We start from the raw sequence: 22050 nt of genomic DNA, 5'->3' as shown, positions 1-22050 counted from the left end.
GGGAGGCAAGTGCGAAAAACAGAAATTTATAGGGGGCGAAGTGCATTTTGTCCTTCCATTATTGTAAAAAGTTTGGGGCCTCGTTTCACTACACAAAAGCCCCAAAATGGGGTAGAAAAGATAAAAAAAACTAAAACTGCCTACACTGTTAAGACTCTCTGAAAATGCTGTAGAGACCCCAGGCGGGGGTTAATTTGCAATTATGCAGAAATAGCAGGGTAAGCCAGCAGGATTCCATTAGAAATTTCGGACATTGCAGAAAAGACCCAAGCCAGGGGTGAAAGTGCAAATAAACACAGAAATGAGGGGCAGAAATGTAAATATCTAGAAATCATCCCATCTTCATCCCTGAACGTCTGCATCATGGACGGAAGCTAAAATTTCCCAGTTTCACTCTTCCGGTGGCAGACCCAATCTCCAGAACAAATGCGGCGATCGGCAGCGGCGATAATGCAAAGCAAGAGAAGAAACTGGAGGTGCCAGACGGCGGCAGTGTCTAGAGAGAGAGAAATTTGAAGAAGTGAGTCGGTGGCGGTGGTGTGAGACGGCGGCGGTGCTGAACTTCTTTTTCTGGTTGGGAGGTGTGCCGGCGGACTGGAACGAGGAAGAAGACGTGAATGAAAACTCGTTCTTTTCTCTCTTCTTTTTTTCATTATTTTGCAATTTTATAAATTACAGTTTGGTCCTCAAAATTTAGGTTATTCATAATTTAATCAAGCAGATTTTTTTTAAATTTATAAAGGGGTGTTTATGACATTTCAATAAAAATACATAAAAATTTGCACAACCCGCGAGTGAGTGAAATGATTTGTCTCCAGGGGTCTCGATGCACTGACTTTGTTAACATAGGAGATGTTGAAGAGTTTTTTTCTACAGGGGGTATTTGAGAATAAAGATAACACCATGGTAGTATTTGAAATTAACTCTCAAAATCTTATTTTATGGATTTGAAACCTTTATAAATTATCGCCCACAAAATTTGAATGAAAATTAACTTAATTTCCAGCAATTTGATTTTTTCTTTATTTTATTTTTTTATTAAATAAAATTGCATTAAAAAGAAATAATATAGAAAATAATATTTTTATCACCAATTATTTTCATCTATTTTTCTTCCAATTAACATTGATTAGCTTTTCCAGTCATACTTTTTCTTAAAGGGAGTTTGACCTTCCGCGAAATAAATACCATCGCTCCTCACTTCATAATAGCATACACGACCAATACACGGCTCACTCCCGAACCTCGCCTGGGAGTTAAACACGTCAAAAGCGGACTCCTTATTATTCCACCAAATATGACAAAAGAATAAAGTATTAGTAAGATAACTCTCGCAAAAGCTCCAATTAAAATCGAAGTTCTGACTCGTGTTATGATATCCAAGATCGTTATCTTTAGATGCACAGTGCAGCCTCAGTTGTGGAGATGGAAGTTTATTAGTCACGTGAACGTGAAATTTATGCGTGATGAAACAACTCGACGTCGTCGATGACATCATTAAGAAAGAAAATGATAGTAAAGTGAGAAAATGTATGATTCTTTCCATTGTTAAATTGTTAAATGTTGAGCTCTTGCCACACTCTATTATAGGGCATGCGGTATTAAACACTTCAGATTCTATTTGAACTAAATGGTTAGTGCTTAATCATATAATTTAAAGGAAATGTTTAAAATAATTTTATATAACCCCTTTTTCAATATTAGTCAAACCCCCTTTAATTATTAAATTTAATTATTTTTTTTAAAATTGCTATGAATAATATCTAATTTGCCCTTAATGCTATATTATTTCACATCTGCCCTAATTTTATTACCCCATTCAACCGCCTCCATCTTATTTTCTCTGATTTCTGTCATTCTCCATGCCCCATTCCGTCTCTTTTTCTCTCTCTTGAATAAATCCATGGTGAAGGAAAGAATCACTCCATCATAGCCTCCACCACCCACCATTGAAAAGCATAGCATGAGCCAATGACTTTAGGAACTGCCTCAAGGACGCGCTCGTATCGCTCTCCACTTCCTCAACATTGATGTCCAAGCCACCAGATCTGAAGTTCTCGTCCCGCCGCCGCTGCCATCGCCCCGATCTCGATTTAGTTGTAGAAGACGACATCAAAAACTCAAAAATCCCTCCCTACCTCCACCCCTCAACTCCACTGTACCGCCGATATAGAGACTTTGTTGCCCCCGCCTCTGCCCTGTCGTCGCCATAGTTCTGATTTTTTTCGATTTTTTTTTTATGCTTTTGATGTTAGGTATTTTTACAGCAAATAGTTGTTTTGTTATTCGGCTATTTTTTATAGTTGTTTCCGTTATCCTGCTATTTCTTTTAGTTGTTTTTGATAGTTTTAGTTGTTTTCGACTTTTTTGGTTGATTTCCAAGTTTTTGGTAGTTGATTTTAATTTTTTTTATTTTTTTCTCCAATTATATGACCTGCTGGAAAAATAAAAATCAAAAAATATGAATTAAAAAAATTAGTTGATGTATTTTTAGTTGTTTTCGACATTTTTAGTTGATTTTGTTTTTTTATAGTTATTTCAATAATATGTAGTAATTTGTCAATTTGGTAAATTAGTTGGGAAAAAAATCGTTTTGGATTCAAAATAAATGATATGAAAAAAAAACAAATCTTTTGGTTGATTTTCAGAAAAAATTTAGTTGATTTCGAAAATATTATAGTTGATTTTGGAGAAACGAAACTAAAAAAAATGTTGAAAATAATATTATTTTTTAGTTATTAAAACATATTTATAAAAATTATTTAAAAAACTATTTTTTTTAAATAAACAAAACGAAAATTAAAATAGAAAATAGAAAAGAAATAAAAAAAGGTATGTGCAACAAATAGCAGTGAAGGGTAAATTTGATAATAAATAAAAGTTGGGTTTATCACTAATAAAAAAAAAGTGACTAGATCCATCATTATTAAAAAAATGCTTGAGGGGGTTTTCACTAATAGTCCCTTTTATATTAAGTTGAATTTATATCCGTTACACTATAATTAAATTAATTCAAATATGAGATTGGAAAATGTTATAGAGTGAATTATCCACACAATTTAAAAGAATTTATTATTAATTTTCAGAATTCAGATTTCTTCAATTATTTAATATTTGTTAGTAAATGAAGCAAATTTAATTTATGGCTGAAAGTATTTAATTGATGATATTTCTTGTCGATGACGTCATTCATTTGATTGGGCTCTACCCTAGAGAAGGTTCAAACCCAAGTATATACTATTCCAAATAATCTAGGCTAGTCCAATTAGATTAACCCAAGCTTATATTGATAATTACATCGATTACTAATTAATCTCATTAAATTTGTTCAAATACATCCTCTGTCGTGCTAAATCCTACACTAAAATTTACTATATCCCACAAATAAATTAAAAAACATTCTCTCTCTACTAAAATTTTCTCTAACTTTTTTCTAAAATGATTTTATCCAAGTCACTCAAAATTTATTATTTTTTTTACGTGCATAATCATAAAAAATGAGTTATGTTTTATTTAATATTTATTCAATTTCATTAAGCATTTTTAATTATTCAAATTCATATGAATTCGATTTTTTTCCTCAAATCCAACTTTATTTTAATTTGAACATGTGAAGAGTTTTGTCAAATTGGAACTTTAAATGCTAAGAATGTTTTTAGTGTGTGATTTTGTGAAAAAATTAGGGAAAAAGAAGATGATGGGAAGAAGAAGAGAAGATTTTAGAGAAATAAATATTTTTTATTATGTGCATGATTTGGTAAAAATAGTGTGGGATTTAGCATTTCAGTAATAAAATATAGCCTTAGTGTTTTGTTTCAACTTTCAAGTCTTTAAAACATATAAAATCGGAAAAAAAAAAAAAAAAAAAAAAAAAGTCAACGCAAACCAGGCAAATGTGGACCAAATTATTGGAACGGAATTTTCAATATTTACGTCGGTCTTGATCCGACAAATTCAAATTTTGGAACAATATTTTCTTCCGATTTCCAAATTCTCCAAAACTTTTTATCGGCTTTGGAAATGTATATAAAATAAATGCAATTCTCTGTTGCCGGCCGATTATGATCCGAAAGTAATTCCGAAAAAATCTATTATTACCAAATATATTAGGAATTCGATGTCTAATCAAACCCTAAAATTAGACGGGTGACAAAAATATTTTTTTCTTTTTTGCAAAATTGTATAACACTAACCGTGATAAAGATAGAAATGAAAATTGTAATTATGATCTCTGACATTATTACCATTAAAAATAATACGAATTAACTATTATTATTACTTTTTATTTTGCCAGAATAATACTAATTAACTACCTATGCCTAAAACAAGGTAATTTAATTTAAAGTTGATATCGATAATAAGAGCAATATTAATACCCAAATTAATTCATTTTATTTTAATTCTTCTTAATTGATATGTTTATAGTACAAATTGTCCCGTATGATTCTTCCAAAAATACAACATCGTCATCGTAGGAGAAGCACCTCCAGAGAAATAGATACCATTGGTTCTCGCTTCAAAACGGCATATACCTTTAGAACATGGGTCGTTCTTTAAATGAGATGTAAATGCATTAAACGAGACTTCTTTATTACGCCATCTAAGTGTACAAAAGTATAAAGTACTTCCAGTAATATTCTCACAAAATTTCCAATTTAAATCGTAGTCTGGTTCGGCGTAGTGATATCCAAGATCGTTATCTGCAGATGCACAGTGCACTTTCATTCTGGGTAACGGCATCTTATTAACCACGTGAACCTCGTATTGCTTCGAAAGAACACAACCATATGTAGTCGTTAAAAAAATATTAGCTATTAAAATAAGATAAGGGGCAATATTATTCATGGTGAAAATACAAGTCATGATGAATTATTGCTTTTACAAAGTGAAATTGGTAAATAAATTCAAGTCATACTTATAAGGCTAAAATTATGCCCATGTAACTAATTGCAATGGGAAATAAAATGTAAATCGGCAATTTGAATTTGATGAAATGGCAAATTTCTTTGTTAGTGACACAAACTAGATATGTAATTTCATTTGTGTAATAAGATTTTTAATTGGTTGATATTTTGAAAGGTAAATGAAGCAAATTTCATTTATAGTGTTATGATTATCCTATGTATGTAATTAACCAATAGAATTTAAAAATTAATACAATAATCAATGCAATTCGTATGCATAAGTATATTTTACATCAAATTTCCAATTTTAACATAGTATTTTTAATTATTTGTTGGGATATTTTTTTCAGTCATACTTCTATTTCAAATAAATTCAACATATTGTGAAATGGAATTTTCAAGTATTTAAGTCCAATAACTTGTCATATTTAAAATGTCAAGAAAAATGTATATATAAGGGAACACATGTCCTTGATATCAATTATGGATAATTTTTTTTTTTTTTTTTTTTTTTTTTTTTTTTTTTTTGCCCGCATGGGTGTAGCTCAACTGGTTCCGGAGGTGGTAAATTGGAGCAAGGTCCTAGGATCGAATCCTGGCAGCCGCAGTGTGGGAATTTCAACTCCAATGAGATTGGTTCCTTGTGGACACCACGTCCGGGTCCGCTACCTTAACGGGCCGTTGAGTTACCATGATTTACAGGCAATTATGGATAATTTTAATGTCACATTTCTCATATTATAAGCTTTTATTGCACAAGTTGACCAAACATTTGATAATATACCTATGAACAAAAAATAAACACTAGAAGAAAGTAACTTTGAAATGGAAAATAGCTAACGATAGCACCAACACTCAAATTTTATTTATGTTATTTTATTTTTCTCACATACTAAATTTGGAATCTCACCATACCAGTACTAGACATTATTTTTCCAGTCATACATCTTCTTGAAATTTACTGGAGATACCGGAGGTATACCGCCAGCGAAATAAATACCATCTGGTCTAGCTTCCCAATTGCACATACCACGAAGACACAGCTCCCTATTTTTGGATGTATACACATCGAAAGCAACATTCTTATCACCCCACGTGAGATGGCAGAAGAATAACGTGACTCCAAGGTAACTATCACAAAATCTCCAGTGAAAATCGAAATTTTGAGTGGTGTTGTAATATCCCAGGTCGTTATCTTTGGACGCACAATGCAAAGTTAGTTCTGGAAATGGAAGATTATTTACGACGTGGACCTGAATATCGTCGGTAACAGAACATCTAGCCTTGTTGTTATAGGCATTACTTTGCAAAATGTTAATGCATAGAATGAGGCAATGTATGAGAATTATTTTCATTGTTCTATAAGTCATGAACATTGTTTATCTTTTGCTAATGAATTGAAATTCAAGATGTTTGGTTACACCTCTTATAAACTTATTTATAGGCGAAAATAATTGAACACTTGATTCTCATCTATAAAATTGGAATTGGAATTAAAGTATATTGGCAATTTAAATTTGATGCAATAGCCATGTGTCTTTGTGAGAGGTAGTAATTAGGATGTTCGTAATAATAGGGAAATTTGGGTAGGTAAATGAGGCAAATACTATATACTTAGACCTCGTTTGGTTGTCAAAATAAAATTAATCAAAATAATATTAAATAATGTAATGAAAATTCAATTATTTTATCGAACTTCGGGTCATCCAACCAAATTGTAATGAGAAATCAAATTTAAATCCGCAATTTGAGAATTTTATTAAAAAAAAAAAGCCGAAATGCTCAATCATCTGCTGCCAACTCAGCGCCAGCTCACCCATACCGCCACGTGGCGACACGTCAGCTGAGACTCTAACTTTTGAGTCACTGTTCCAAATTCGATATTGCCACGTATCGGCAGCTAAATTTGTTTCCAAATCACCCTCATTGATCCAAATCTGATTAAGCAGTAAGCCCAATGGGCTTTGGATACTCAAAACTCCTTACTAAAATAATTATTTAATTATTTAATCCCACAACTTTGTTTACTTATTTAATTTCACCTCGATGATTTTTTGTTTAATTTTTTTTGTAGGATAATTGTTTTAATGTGTTAAAAATTATACGAAGATGCAATTTATTTGTGGTGTATTTGAAACTTCCAAAAATTTCCAATTAGTTTTTTAAAAATTGTTCCAATTGTGATTTTTTGGGAATTTTTGATATTCGGAGCTGGAATCAGAAGTGTTAGATCCCAATTGAAACCAACGGCGAAAAAAATACCACTAGTTCTGCCTTCCCAATAACATATACCACCAACCGATCTGATACATTACTCTATGTTGGGATGTATAAACATCGAAAACAACTTTCCACATTACTCCACACGAAGATGGCAGAAGTATAAAGTGTTGCCGAGATATAACCATCGCAAAATCTCCAATAAGAATTCCTAATTTTAAGTAGTATTGGAATATCCAAGGTCGTCATTTTTCGATTATTTGATTGTTGAATTTTTTTTTTTTATTTATATTCGATTATTTATTATTTTTCAACAAAGGAAAACAATAAAGCAATTTATGTTTGCGTGCTAATAAAAAGGTATAATCAAACTTTAAAAAAATTAATAATAAACAAATAAATAAATAAAAAGATCCACATAATTCTCCTTTCATTCAAAACAAAAAAAAAAAGTCAACCTTGAAAATCGGCGAAAAAAAATCCAGAAGAAAAAAAAGTCAACGCCGGAGACCGGCGGTCAACGGCGGTTGACCGTCAGTCAACGGCGGTGACGAACGAAATTGTCCATAAAAATGTATTTTGGGTCAAAATTGAATAATTTGTTAAATTTGGAGTCAAATTGAGGTTAAATTAAATTAAAGGTAAACTCCACTTTACCCCCTTGTACTTTGGCTGGATATCATTTTACCCCCTTGTACTCTCAATTGCATCGATTTGCCTCCTCGTACTTTGGTTCGATACCACTTTACCCCTTTTACTCTCAATTCATTGATTTGCCCCCTTGTATTTTGGCTCAATATCACTTTACCCCCTTCTACTCTCAATTGCATCGATTTGCCCCCATGTACTTGAAAATTTATCTCAATATGGCCCTCGCCGTTAGTTTTCAGACCTTTGACCTAATTAACACCGTTTGATCTAAGTTTGAAAATTATAAAAAAACCACCCCTTCCGGTTTAAATAATTATTAATAAAAAAAAATTTGTGGCTGGCGTCGTGGACTATGTTTTCTCCTTGTCTTCAAATTTTTATTATTTTTTTTGTTGTTTTTTATTTTTTATTTTTAATAATTATTTAACCTGGAGAGGTGACATTTTAGTAATTTTCATACTTAAATCAAACGGTGTTAAAGTCAAAGGTATGAAAACTAACGGCGATGGTCACATTGAGACAATTTTTCAAGTAAGGGGGGGAAATTGAAGCAATTGAGAGTATAAGGAGGTAAAGTGATATCGAGCCAAAGTACAAGGGTGCAAATTGATAAATTGAGAATAGAAGGGGGTAAAGTGATATCGAACCAAAGTACAAGGGGGCAAATCGATGCAATTGAGAGTACAGGCGGTAAAGGGATATCCAACCAAAGTAGGAGGGGGTAAAGTGGAATTTACCTTAAATTAATGAATGAAATAGGAGCATATAAAAGTATGAGGGGCTATTTTAGTCTTTTACGAAAATCTGGACCATCTGTGGACTTATTTGTAAAGAGTTTATTGTCTGAATCTTTTTATGAATAAGTACTCATAAGGCTTATTATATTTGTAAAGAACCTTTTTTTTTTCATTTTGCCAGAATAATACTAATTAACTACCTATGCCTAAAACAAGGTAGCTTAAAGTTGATATGTGATAATAAGAGCAATATTAATACCGAACTTCAATTAATTTTATGTTAATTCTTCTTAATTGATATGTTTATAGTACAAATTGTCCCGTATGATTCTTCCAAAAATACAACATCGTCATCGTAGGAAAAGCACCTCCAAAGAAATAAATACCATTGATCCTCGCTTCAAAACGGCATATACCTTTAGAACATGGGTCGTTCTTTAAATGGGATGTAAATGCATTAAACGAGACTTCTTTATTACGCCATCTAAGAGTACAAAAGTATAAAGTATTGCCAGTAATATTCTCACAAAATTTCCAATTTAAATCGTAGTCTGGTTCAGCATAGTGATATCCAAGATCATTATCTGCAGATGCACAATGCACTTTCATTCTGGGTAACGGCATCTTATTAACCACGTGAACCTCGTATTGCTTCGAAAGAACACAACTGTATGTAGTCGTTACAAAAATATTAGCTAATAAAATAAGATAAGGGGCGATATTATTCTTGGTGATAATACAAGTCATGATGAAATATTGCTTTTGCAAAGTGAAATTGGTAAATAAAATTCAAGTCATATTTATAGGGCTAACATTATGCACATATAACTAATTACAATGGGAAATAAAATGTAAATCGGCAATTTGAATTTGATGAAATGGCAAATTTCTTTGCTAGGTGACACAAACTAGATATGTAATTTCATGTGTGTAGTGAGATTTTTAATTGGTTGAGATTTTAGAAGGTAAATGAAGAAAATTTCTTTTATAACGTTATGATTATCCTATGTATGTAATAAACCAATAGATTTTAAAATTAATATAATAACCAATGTAATTTGTATGCATAAGTATATTTTACATTAAATTTTCAATTTTAACATATGGGATATTTATATATCGATAACTATTTTTTTTCCAATCATACTTCTATTTCAAATAAATTGCACATGTTGTATAATGGAATTTTCAAGTATTTAAGCCGAATAATTTGTCATATTTAAAATGTTTAAAAAAATGTATACATAAGGGAACACGTGTGCTTGATATCAATTTTGGATAATTTTTAGTGTCACGTTTCTCATATTATAAGCTTTTATTGCACAATTTGACCAAACATTTGATAATATACCTATGAACAAAAAATAACCACTAGAAGAAAGTAATTTTGAAATGGAAAATAGCTAACAATAGCACCAACACTCGAATTTTATATATGTTATTTTATTTTTCTCACCCACTAAAATTGGAATCTCACCATACCACTAGACATTATTTTTCCAGTCATACATCTTCTTGAAATTTACTGGAGATACCGGAGGTATACCACCAGCGAAATAAATACCATCTGGTCTAGCTTCCCAATTGCACGTACCACGAAGACATTGATCCCTATTTTTGGATGTATACACATCGAAAGCAACATTTTTATCACCCCACGTGAGATGGCAGAAGAATAAAGTGACTTCGATGTAACAAAATTTCCAGTGAAAATTGGAATTTTTAGTGATGTTGTAATATCCCAAGTCGATAGCTATGGACGCACAACGCAAAGTTAGATCTGGAAATGGAAGACTATTTACGACTTGGACCTGAATATCGTCGGTATCAGAACACCTAGCCTTATTGTTATAAGCATTGCTTTGCAAAATGTTAATGAATAGAATGATGCAATGTATGAGAATTATTTTCATTGTTCTATAAGTCATGAACATTGTTTATCTTTTACTAATGAATTGAAATTCAAGATGTTTGGTTACACCTCTTATAAACTTATTTATAGGCTAAAATAATTGAACACTTGATTCTCATCTATAAAATTGGAATTGGAATTAAAGTATATTGGCAATTTAAATTTGATGTAATAGCCATAGAGTCTTTGTGAGAGGTAGTAATTAGGATGTTTGCAATAATAGGGAAATTTGGATAGGTAAATGAGGTAAATATTATATACTTAGAACTCGTTTGGTTGCCAAAACAAAATTAACCAGAATAATATTAAATAATTTAATAAAAATCCAATTATTTTATCGGATCACGGGGGGCATCCAACCAAGTTGTAATGAGAAATCAAATTTAAATCTGTAATTGAGAATTGATGAAAAACAGCCAAAATGCTCAATCATCTGCTGCCAACTCAGCGCCAGCTCACCCATATCGCAATGTGGCAACACGCCAGCTGCCATGTGCGGCCAAATTCCATATTGCCACGTGTCGGCCAGCTAAATTTTTTGGATACTCAAAATTCATTACTTTAAAGCCCAAAACGAAATGCAGGTTTTTTCTTTTGTTCCACAACTTTGTTGAATTATTTAATTTCACCTCGATGATTTTTTGTTTTATTTTTTTTGTAGGATAATTATTTTAATATGGTAAAAATTATACAAAGATGAAATTTATTTGAAAATTCCAAAAATTCAAATAAATTCCAATTAAATTTTTGAAATTTGTTCTAATTGTGATTTGTTTTTTTTTTTGAATTTTCGATATTCCGAATACTACGGAGTTGGAATAGAAGTGTCATTTGATTTAAAAAAAAAATGATTTTTTCGACAATTATACTATTTTTAACAAGAGCACTACAACACACAACATTTATTTATTTATAATACTATTTTTCTCACACATTAATATTTGGATCTTGTTACTATATTGTTGTATTTTCTGAATCATATATGCATCTTCGTTAAGTTCATTGGGGTAGATCGTCAGCAAAGCGAAATAAGTACAATCAATTCTCGTTTCCCAATAACATATACCATCAACAAGTCCAATACAGTAACCTCGATGTTTGAACGTATAAACATTGAAAACGATTTCAACATTATCCCACACGAAGATGAATCGATGCCAGAAGTATCAAGTGTTGCCAAGAAAACTATCACAAAATCTCCAATTAAAATCATAACTTTAAGTACTATATATTGAAATATCCAAGATCGTCACTTTTCGATTCTTTGATTATTGAATTTTTGTTTCCATATCATATTTGATTATTTATGAGCTAAAAAAGGTATAGTGAGAATATAAAAGATAAATAAATAAATAAAGATCCACATAATTCTCCTTATTTTTCTCCTTTCATCTAAAACAAAATTTCACCAAATTTCTAAAAAAAAGAAAAAAAAGAGAAATAATCTCAAATCTCCGTAAACATGGAAGAAGATGAAGAAATAATAAATTCATCCCCTGAAAAAGCCACCGCCGCCGCCGCCGCCGCTACCGCCACCACCCCCAGCAACCACAAACCCCACATAACATGGTCCGATTCTTACTCCAAAGCCCACCTGGCCATCGAAGCCCTCTCCGCCATCCTCCCCTCCCTCCCGCCGCATCTCTCCTCCTCCGAAACCCCCGCCACCTCCCTCCTCCACGACTCCGACGTCGCCGCCCAGATCTCCCTCCTCCTCCACCGCCCAGACTCCGGCGGCGCCAACGACAACCTCTGCGCCTGGCTCTACGACACCTTCCACTCCTCCGAGCCCGACCTCCAGCTCGTCGTCCTCCGCTTCCTCCCCGTCCTCGCCGGCGCGTACCTCACACGCGCCGCCCTGAACAAGCCCCTCGCCGGCTTCGAATCCGTCCTCCTCGCCATCTACGGCCACGAAACCGCCGCCCGCAACGGCCAGGCCGTCACCGTCAGCATCCCGGACCTCGCCCACTCCAGCATCTACCACGAGACCAAACAGACGGCGGCCAAGAACGGCTCCACCGAGCTCCACCTCGCCGTCATCTCCCCAACCCTCGAACCCCACGGCACCGTCCGATCCACGCGCCGCCCAAGAATCGTCGGAGTCGCCCTCGAGCTCTACTACACCAAAATCTCCCGAATCCCGATCGGTTCCAAGATCGAATTCTGCGAGTTCTGCAAGATCTGGTCCGGTCAATACTCCGACCAAACCCTAATCGAAAACAACCCCGAAAAAACGACGCCGTCGTCCTCCGCCGGAGGGAGAATAAATATGCCATGGGAGCTTCTTCAACCCGTTCTGAGAATTCTAGGGCACTGTTTAATGGGGGAGGAGAAGAACAACAACATCAACAACAACAACAACAACAACGACGAGCTTTTTCAGACAGCCATTTCTGCATGCAGATGTCTGAACGCAAGAGCTCTGCATGATATTAATCCAAAGGCAATTCTTGCAACCGGGAGCCTTGTCAAGCTCGCTGAAATGGCGGCCGCTGCAGCAGATCGTACGAACCCTGATTTCGTTGACCATACTGAGATTGCTATGACTAATATAATATCAATTTGATTTTTATGAAGTTTTGTTGCATGCATAATGGAAAAGTTTGCAAATATAAATTTGGTTGATCGGTTAGGGATTTAAATTAGTGTGATTTTGATATGCAATGATTTGCAGGTTTAGTATTCTTAAGTCATGTTTTAATTACTTGAATTTTTCAGTTTTGAGTGTAACTTTAAACGCTATTTTTGATCAATTTTTTTACTTTAAGATTTGCAAAATTCGAAACATAGAATTTGTAGAATTTTTAGTTAGTTTTCTAATCCAATTTGGATCATGGAAATTGGATGTTGATGCGGCTGGGTTGACCGCTTCAGGAAATTCGAATCTTGAAGCTCGTTCCATATTAGGTATGTTCGTCGCGGACCTGCAAAAGGAACCGGGAGAGGTGCTCCCGGCGTTAGCACTCCGACGCAAAAGTAAGAACACCTCAAAGATTCGAAGAGAAATATATTCGGGAGAAAATGGTGTGTCAAGATCAAGAAAATGCTTACCTTGAGAGTGATGAACCCTCTATTTATAGAAGAGGATTTTCGGATGGCATTCCTTTTATCCAATTCGGTTAATAGAGTCGTTTCATGTCCATGGCACTTTATGAGAGTCTTGGTGGTTAAGTAATGAAGATATTTCATATGCCTTAGTGTTTAAGTCATGAGGTGGCACCTTCAGCTCGTCATTGATCATCACTCGACGCTCGGTACTCGGCAGCTCGTCACTCGACACGTCTGTTACTTTCCGCTCGGCACTCGGCACTCGGCACTCGGCGCTCGGTACTTGGCATCACGGTAATCGACAACTCGTCGCTCGACACTCGACGCTCGGTAGCTTGTCACTCGTCATTCGACGCTCGGCACTCGTGAGCTACCTTCGGCTCCGTTAGAGGTCTCTAGCTCGTCGGGGGTCACCTAGTTCGTCTTACTGACAATGTATTATTATCTTTGGGCCTTACACCTGTGGGCTCAATGTTTTGGGCCATTTATAAAGATCCGATAAAATGGGCAAATAAACTCGGATCCCATGTGGGCCTATTTCCTCCTTCGGGCGTGGGCCAACTCTATTGGGCCTTGCCTATTTGGGCCCTGCAAATCAGTCCGGATCAACTAGTCCCCCACTCCAAGTTGAACGCGAGAATACGAATTGATCAGCTTGGAGTATGCGTTATTTTCTTAACCCACTGACTATGTTCTTAGCCGCTTTTCTTCGGGGTTGATTATATTAATGCTATGATTTCTCGTTGGTTCAGACTTCTTGTCAAAATGGTGAGTTCATGCTCGTTTGGCCAGATGAAGCTCTATCGTTTGATCGGGTAAATGAGCTGAAGAGCTCGGCCAACCATTTTCCTATCCCCTTTAGTTTCCCACTTGAATTATTTCAGCAAACTCAAGTGCATTATACAAAATCTTATATTTTAGTTCATGGAAAATCGAATAAAGAAAAGGTATGGAGATCTAAGATCTTCAATACCCTGTCATTTCTCGTGCTTCATTTTCTGTGTAATTTTTCTATGCTCGGTTATATCAATTTCATGTTTTTTTATTTCAGGTTTATTTCGATACATTTCGTTCTATAATAATCTTTCAATTAGGCTCGTGGTAGCTACCCAAATACTCGGACGATTTTCTCGGTGAAACGAGCTCGTGCTTGCTACCCGAATACTCGGATATATTTTCCTTTTAACGAGCTCGTGCTCGCTATCCGAATACTCTGATAGATTTTCTCTGTTTAACGAGCTCGTACTCGCTGCCCGAATACTCGGATATATTTTCTCAGTTAAACGAGCTCGTGCTCGATACTTGAATACTCAGATAGATTTTCCTTTTAACGAGCTCGTGCTCGCTACCCGAATACTCAGATAGATTTTCCTTTTAACGAGCTCGTGCTCGCTACCCGAATACTCGGATAGATTTTCTCTGTTTAACGAGCTCGTGCTCGCTACCCGAATACTCGGATAGATTTTCTCTGTTTAACGAGCTCGTGCTCGATACTCAAATATTCAGATAGATTTTTTATTTGCGAAATCATACAAATCCAAACCATATAGAAAATATATTTGTTGTACCATCTCAAATTATTTTCTCCAGCACTTACTGATTGATTAGATCATGAGACCTTTTCTCATTGCATAAATAAATATTCAGTTATTTATTATATTCGAATTTACCTCGCTGAAGAAATATGGGTTGTCAGAAATGTAGGATCGAGATCAATTCGAGCAATTATAAGCGAATGCCACTTTCAGAGATCCATTCTCGAGAGATGAGTCCAAACTTGTTCGGTAAACTCATAAGCTGGGGAAAATCAGATCAGCGTAGCTCCTTCAAGACCGAGCTCCGAGTATTTCTATCGAGGCTCCTCGCAACACCACGGAAAAGGAATTTGAGTTTCCACGAAGCCAATTTCGAGGGGTGCCTTCAAGCTCTACAAATAAACTTATTCAGAAATCTTCAAGGAATCCTCCGAGCTGTATGAGAGAAATGCGAGCTCCAAAAATCTCATCGTCGATGAGTAAATTCGAGGTTACGGAGTTCAACTTGAATTCCAACTTATGTAATCGAACATAGCTAGGATCAAATATTGCGGCAAATTAATCAGATAGAGTTATCTCAATAGTATCATTCTCTTCGTGTTATATTGAGGAAAAATATGAAACATTTTATGTAGAAAACTCCTCGGTGTCATGAGAGAAACTACGGAGCGGACCCCGCAAATCAGTTTCCTACAATTAAAATATATACCACTTCGTGTATCTCCCCGTCACTAGCTTTGTAGAGTAATTTGCGAGTTACTCTACTCTACACCCAATGAAAAACGAACAAAAAAGCAGAAATCAACTCGCAAACAAGAAACACATTAGGTGTAAAACCCTTCATCGGTAGTTATTCTCACATAAGACAGCCTCATTCGCAGTAAGAGAGCTCCTTCTAATGTTCAATTCAATAGTCAAGGTCATGATTGACTCACTTATCACACGAATTTGATAATAAATTTAACAGATAGCATGCGATATTCAAACAAAATCCACTTAATTGGTTACAACAACGAGCTAATAACAAAATAAATTCAAACCTCTTGCGAAATCATCACATGCACAAACTTATAGTTACTCGCAACATCCAAATCGAGCTACTATATACCTAATTCTGGTAGAAGAATATATCCAATTTTTCTGAGAAATCCAATTTTAGAAAAATCAATGCGAGTAGAATTGTTGGCCAGATCCTCTAACAAAAAATATCCATATTCTAACTCTTAAACGCACTCAAGGAATAAACATGTTATATAAGACCTCAAATTCATCCTCTTTCATAATGGTTCAAACTTCAGCGCTTATCGAGTAAATAATATTTTTCAACATATAAACAGTTATTCCTTTGAGATTCATGCACAAAATTAAATTAGAATTCACCTCGTAGTGTGACTAGGAGAAACCCGAGATTTCACGAATTCGTTCTCAAGAGGTAGGCGCGAGCTTCATAAGACCAATGCGGAAAGTATCGAGAAGATCAGCCGGGTAGACCAATACAGGGTTGTTTTGAAAAAGTCTAACAATAGCAAGCTACTCTGGACACTAAGGAATCTACATATTAATTGAAGATATAGGAGAATCCATCTTGCACAAGGAATCTCATTCGGTTATTTTTTGTTTTCGAGAGATAATGAAAAATAAAGTCGAGCTCTATTAAATCACAGAAGAAATCTAGTTCATAAAAATAATCTCAAATTCTAGCTCGAGCGAATTAGAGAATACCAACTTTGATAAATACAGACTTTTCCAAAAACTTGGTCACTATTTTTTAAAGAAGCATATTTTCAGAAACTCCAAATCCGTAACAGTCCGAGAATACCAATTCAATTTCGAGGGGTGGAAAGCCGGAATTTGAGGAAACCCAATTATAAAAAATATTACACAGATTCATTTGATTTGTAAACAAAAACTTCGGTGCTCATATATGATTAAAAATGCTCGAGACAATTTTCTAAATACTAAACTTGGATACATGTCTATAATTTCAAATATTTTACCTTACCAGGTGATTTAAGAGCAAACTTTGAGCTTTGAAGAATTTATGTTCGGTGAATGGCTGGATTTGAAAATCCAACCATAGATTTCGTCTCGGAATTCAGGCTCGGTGGGTGGCTCCACAAATCATTTTCCTCCAAGTGATTAGAGAGTCCGAGCCCCCAGAAAGCCGAGCTCCAATACATTCGCAAGTCTGAGAAATGTCCAATACCGTGAGTTCTTTCAAGAAATCCCATTAAAGCTCAGCTCATTCCGAGGAAAATCCATCTCGCCACGTCGCTATCTTTCTAGAATAATTCGCGAGTTATTGTACTCTACACCCAACGAAAAATGAACAAAAAGCAGGAATCAAATTGCAAACAAGAGGTACATTGACATAAAATAGCCTTACTCGCAGTAAGCACGCTGCTCCAAGAATTAAATTCGATAGTCATGCTCATGATAATCACTTATCATACGAAAATGACAAATTTAACAGACATTATACGATAATCAAGTAAAATTCACTCCGACGAGCTGACATTCTTGTACCAAATAGCAAGGTAAATCGAACCTCTAGCAAAATATATTCAAGTCACTCCCTTTACACTTTTACAGTTCATCAAAATCGACGGAAAATTGAGATTATGATTATCTTTTCATGTATAATCACACCTTTAGAGATTCATTTTAGAAATTATTGGCGAGCACCATAGCCTAGCTTGGTAATCGAGCTACAAAATATCTAACTTCAATAAACATATATCCAAGTATCAGCAAAATTCAATTTTCAGAAAAAAAACATAAATTACCCTAAAGGGAATTCAAAGGTTTGAGTTCATTGTACCATTAACATGCTCATGACATAAAAACTTGCACGCATATAGAGGATATCAATAAATCGTAATATTCATTGATAGAAAAGATATTATAAATTTCGAAAACTTCCCTGTTATGCGATTGCAATCGGATGTACCGGAGAATTAAATGCAAACAGTGAGCTGGGTGTATGGCAGGTAATAATTGCAATTTCGGGCTTTGAAGAATTTATGCTCGGTGAATGGCTGGAATTGAAAATCCAACCATAGATTTCGTCTCGGAATTCAGGCTCAGTGAGTGGCTTCATAAATCATTTTCCCCGTCAAGTGATAAGAAGAAGTTTGAGTCTTCATGAATTCAATTTCGAAAAGTGAATGCGAGCTCCGCAAAACAAACATGAGCAGGGTCTTTGGAAATATCCAATGGTGTCGAACCCTTTTGAAGAATATAATAAGTGTCGGTCTCCTCCGAAAAATTTCGAGCTTTACAAAATCAGCCATATCTCCCAGGAAGTCAAAACAAAGTTGAACATGATATATAGGATATCAATAAATCCAAATATTCATTGTTTCGCATCTCGCAAGAAGAATAATTTTGAAATACGAAAATTCCCCCTTTATGCCACTATAAGTGGAGAGCCAGCGGATAAGGTGCTAATGATGAGTCCGGGTGTACAGCTGCAAAAGTTTCCAGCCGAGAACCTCCTCTCTGAGACTTTTTATCGAATGGTTTCTCTACGTTGAGGGCTTCCATTTTGGTTAACCAATTTCGGATTCTGAACCTCCGTGCATCCTTAGCTATCCATCAGGTAACCAGTCGGTGAGTTCGCTTCGAAGAATGCCGTCAGTTCCAGCCTCAAGGAAACGTCGAGCGACGGCGGAGGTGTACTGGCGGGAGGCTTGAGGTGAATACGCATGGCTTCAAGTAATAAGTAAAATTTGAGCGACGAAGGGGGCGCTTGAGCAATGCGACGACGTCACTCGGTCATGAACAGATGATATGCCGTCATCGTCCTTCGTTTTGGAGGGATGATATCGGGTGAATGGCTGAAGAATGACGGAATGGAAAAATGGAAAGGATGTCTTCTTTCCAAAGTTAACAAATCAGGGGATTTTATTTTTGGGAACAAAATCCAAGAATTTTCCGAATAAAATGGGAAGGAGAATTTTGATGCAATTAATTTTGCCCTTGTGTACTCAATAATAAGTATTACGAAGCAGAGTTGCTCTGTATCTTTTAAATTCATCAAAGGAGAATAAGACCCACAGACAAATGATGAACTGACTAATAAGAACCTCATATATTGTATATGATTTGGAAATCGACGTCTTACAACTCGATGTTCCCACAGACGGCGCCAATTGATGTGGCTGGGTTGACCGCTTCAGGAAATTCGAATCTTGAAGCCCGTTCCATATTAGGTTTGTTCGTCGCGGACCTGCAAAAGGAACCGGGAGAGGTGCTCCCGGCGTTAGCACTCCGACGCCTAAGTTAGAACACCTCAAAGATTCGAAGAGAAATATATTCGGGAGAAAATGGTGTGTCAAGATCAAGAAAATGCTTACCTTGAGAGTGATGAACCCTCTATTTATAGAAGAGGATTTTCGGATGTCATTCCTTTTATCCAATTCGGTTAATAGAGTCGTTTCATGTCCATGGCACTTTATGAGAGTCTTAGTGGTTAAGTAATGAAGATATTTCATATGCCTTAGTGTTTAAGTCATGAGGTGGCACCTTCAGCTCGTCATTCATCACTCGACGCTCGGTACTCGGCAGCTCGTCACTCGACACGTCTGTTACTTTCCGCTCGGCACTCGGCACTCGGCACTCGGCGCTCGGTACTCGGCATCTCGGTAATCGACAACTCGTCGCTCGACACTCGGCGCTCGGTAGCTTGTCACTCGTCATTCGACGCTCGGCACTCGTGAGCTACCTTCGGCTCGCTTAGAGGTCTCTAGCTCGTCGGGGGTCACCTAGTTCGTCTTACTGACAATGTATTATTATCTTTAGGCCTTACACCTGTGGGCTCAATGTTTTGGGCCATTTACAAAGATCCGATAAAATGGGCAAATAAACTCGGATCCCATGTGGGCCTATTTCCTCCTTCGGGCGTGGGCCAACTCTATTGGGCCTTGCCTATTTGGGCCCTGCAAATCAGTCCGGATCAGATGTCGGATGAGAAACATATACATTAACCAAATGAACATTGTCCGTAAGTTTAATATTTTGAGTTATCTAAAATTCAAAATGTGACTTATTCATGAATAACTTTGTTAAACGTCATCCAATCTAGCTAATTTTGGTTCGGTAAATGTTAATGAAGAGAACGAGATTTTTTAGATTACAAATATTTTATTTTTGTTATATATATATATATATATATATATATATATATATATATATATATATATATATATATAATTTTTCACTCCCTGAGAAAGTATTTAACATTAATTTTCTTTAATTTTTTAGACTCCATTAAATATCTATGTGGATGCAAGATGTAGGATGAACCATGATTTGTTCGACCCTACACCCGGTGAAAAACACTGGGTGGGTCTTCTGCTGCCACGTGTCTCTTTTTTGTATTTTATAATAGATTCCCCGCTAGGGTTTACCTTTAGGGGTTTTAGAAAAATAAAAAATAAAGCACGTGGCAGCAGAAGACTCACCCGGTGTTTTTCACCGGGTGTAGAGTCGAAGGAACCGATGAACCATTTGGCAACGAGCGTAATAGCACTTTCCCAGGTTTGACCGTTTGACGTTCTAGTCCATATGGAAAGTTCCTATTATATACAAACCTTCGAATACAAAACTATTTACAATTGTGCCACTATTAACTTATCAATAACAAATTTATATTAATTGTAGGGAATACCGTTCTTTCATGCTATATATTGAAAAACAAAAATGAAATGTTATTTGCGGTTACAAAATTGCTATTCGCGGTTTATAATAAAACCTCCTAAAACTTTTAAAAATATTAAAAAACCCCCCAAAACTGCAAATAGCTAAAAAAAATTCGAAAATTCGAAATCAAGCTTGAAGAAGGGTTGGGCTTCGATTTTTCGATGTAATTTTGACCCTTTTATAATATGCATTGAATAGCAATTTTCAAACCGCAAAAAACAATTCCCCAAAACAAAAACAGAGACACAACATCTTACATGCTAAAACACTCGAAAAGAAACAAATAAATTTCTCATTTTATTTTATTTTATTTTATTCAATCAACCTCTAGCTTCAACCAAAACTCAGTACTTCATCAGCTGGTGCAGTTCCAGAAAACACATTTCCATATCTGAAAAAAAAGAGTATCAAGACCAGAGGAAATTAGTTTCAATAAAATAACGCTATATAAAGTTCAAGAAAGATTTACCTTAATCAATTTAGGCGCGCCTAAGTTTTCTGAAAAACACAATTGTAGTAGCATAGAACCAATCTCCGACACGACCCCAGAAGTTAAACAGGTAAACTCGTTTACACTGATTTAAATTTAAATTTAAATTCCCTGAATAAATTATTTAAAAATTGTATAATTATTTCGGTTTCGATACTTTTACGCTACAACTCGAATAATTGGGGCGTCGGTTTTCCTCCAAGAGAAAAGAACGAAAGACATTGGCCACTGTAAGCATCATTAATATTAAATTAAACGGTCACTATTTAATTATATTTCAAAAAAAAACCTGCTTTTACGTAATTATTTTGTAGTTCTATTATCTAACTTTTTTTTTTCTTTTTTTTTAATTTTTCTTTCTCAGAATGAAAACAATCTTGCAGCACTCGAACTACTTTATTTACCCTTTTTTTTTCTTTTTATATATATATATAATATATATATATATATATATATATATATATATATATATATATATATATATATATATATATATATATATTGGGAACGTAAAAAAACAATCCTACTTTCACAACAATTAGATGTCTATTTTTTCTCCTTATATATACAGACATATAGTTACAACGATCGGTCATATATATTCTGTCTACAACTCCCTCCCTGAAAAGTGAAATCGGTCATATATATTCTTTCTCCTTTCTCCATATATATATATATTTTTTCTCCCTCGATATATATTCTTTCTCCTTTCTCCATATATATATATTTTTTTTCTCCGCCGCCATGGATTCAAAGAAAAACATAAAAATCATATTCTTTCTCCTTTCTCTATATATATTTTTTCTCCCTCGATATATATTCTTTCTCCTCTCTCCATATATATATTTTT

General features: G+C 35.1%; 2 protein-coding genes across 2 annotated transcripts; one reads left to right on the top strand and one right to left on the bottom strand.

Annotated features, from left to right (window-relative positions):
* Positions 1 to 5824: 5824 nt before the first annotated feature.
* LOC148770320 (S-protein homolog 5-like) lies at positions 5825 to 6259 on the bottom strand. Its single transcript, XM_088819112.1, has one exon. The coding sequence runs from the start codon at positions 6257 to 6259 to the stop codon at positions 5825 to 5827; it is 435 nt and encodes a 144-aa protein (XP_088675238.1).
* A 5608-nt stretch (positions 6260 to 11867) lies between these two features.
* LOC105955407 (hyccin) lies at positions 11868 to 13174 on the top strand. Its single transcript, XM_012979122.2, has one exon. It carries the CDS (start codon positions 11887 to 11889, stop codon positions 12988 to 12990), a length of 1104 nt encoding a protein of 367 aa, XP_012834576.2. The 5' UTR covers positions 11868 to 11886; the 3' UTR covers positions 12991 to 13174.
* The last annotated feature ends 8876 nt before the right edge of the window (positions 13175 to 22050 follow it).

This window comes from Erythranthe guttata, chromosome 6, assembly GCF_056151865.1.
Source record: "Erythranthe guttata isolate IM_541 chromosome 6, IM_541, whole genome shotgun sequence".
Classification (NCBI taxonomy): Eukaryota; Viridiplantae; Streptophyta; class Magnoliopsida; order Lamiales; family Phrymaceae; genus Erythranthe; species Erythranthe guttata.
Note: the sequence above shows the minus strand (reverse complement) of the source record. Positions and strands in the feature narration are given on the sequence as shown.

Excerpts from the sequence above, each read along its gene's own strand:
- LOC148770320 (XM_088819112.1), bottom strand. The coding sequence starts at position 6,259 with ATGAAAATAATTCTCATACATTGCCTCATTCTATGCATTAACATTTTG.
- LOC105955407 (XM_012979122.2), top strand. The coding sequence starts at position 11,887 with ATGGAAGAAGATGAAGAAATAATAAATTCATCCCCTGAAAAAGCCACC.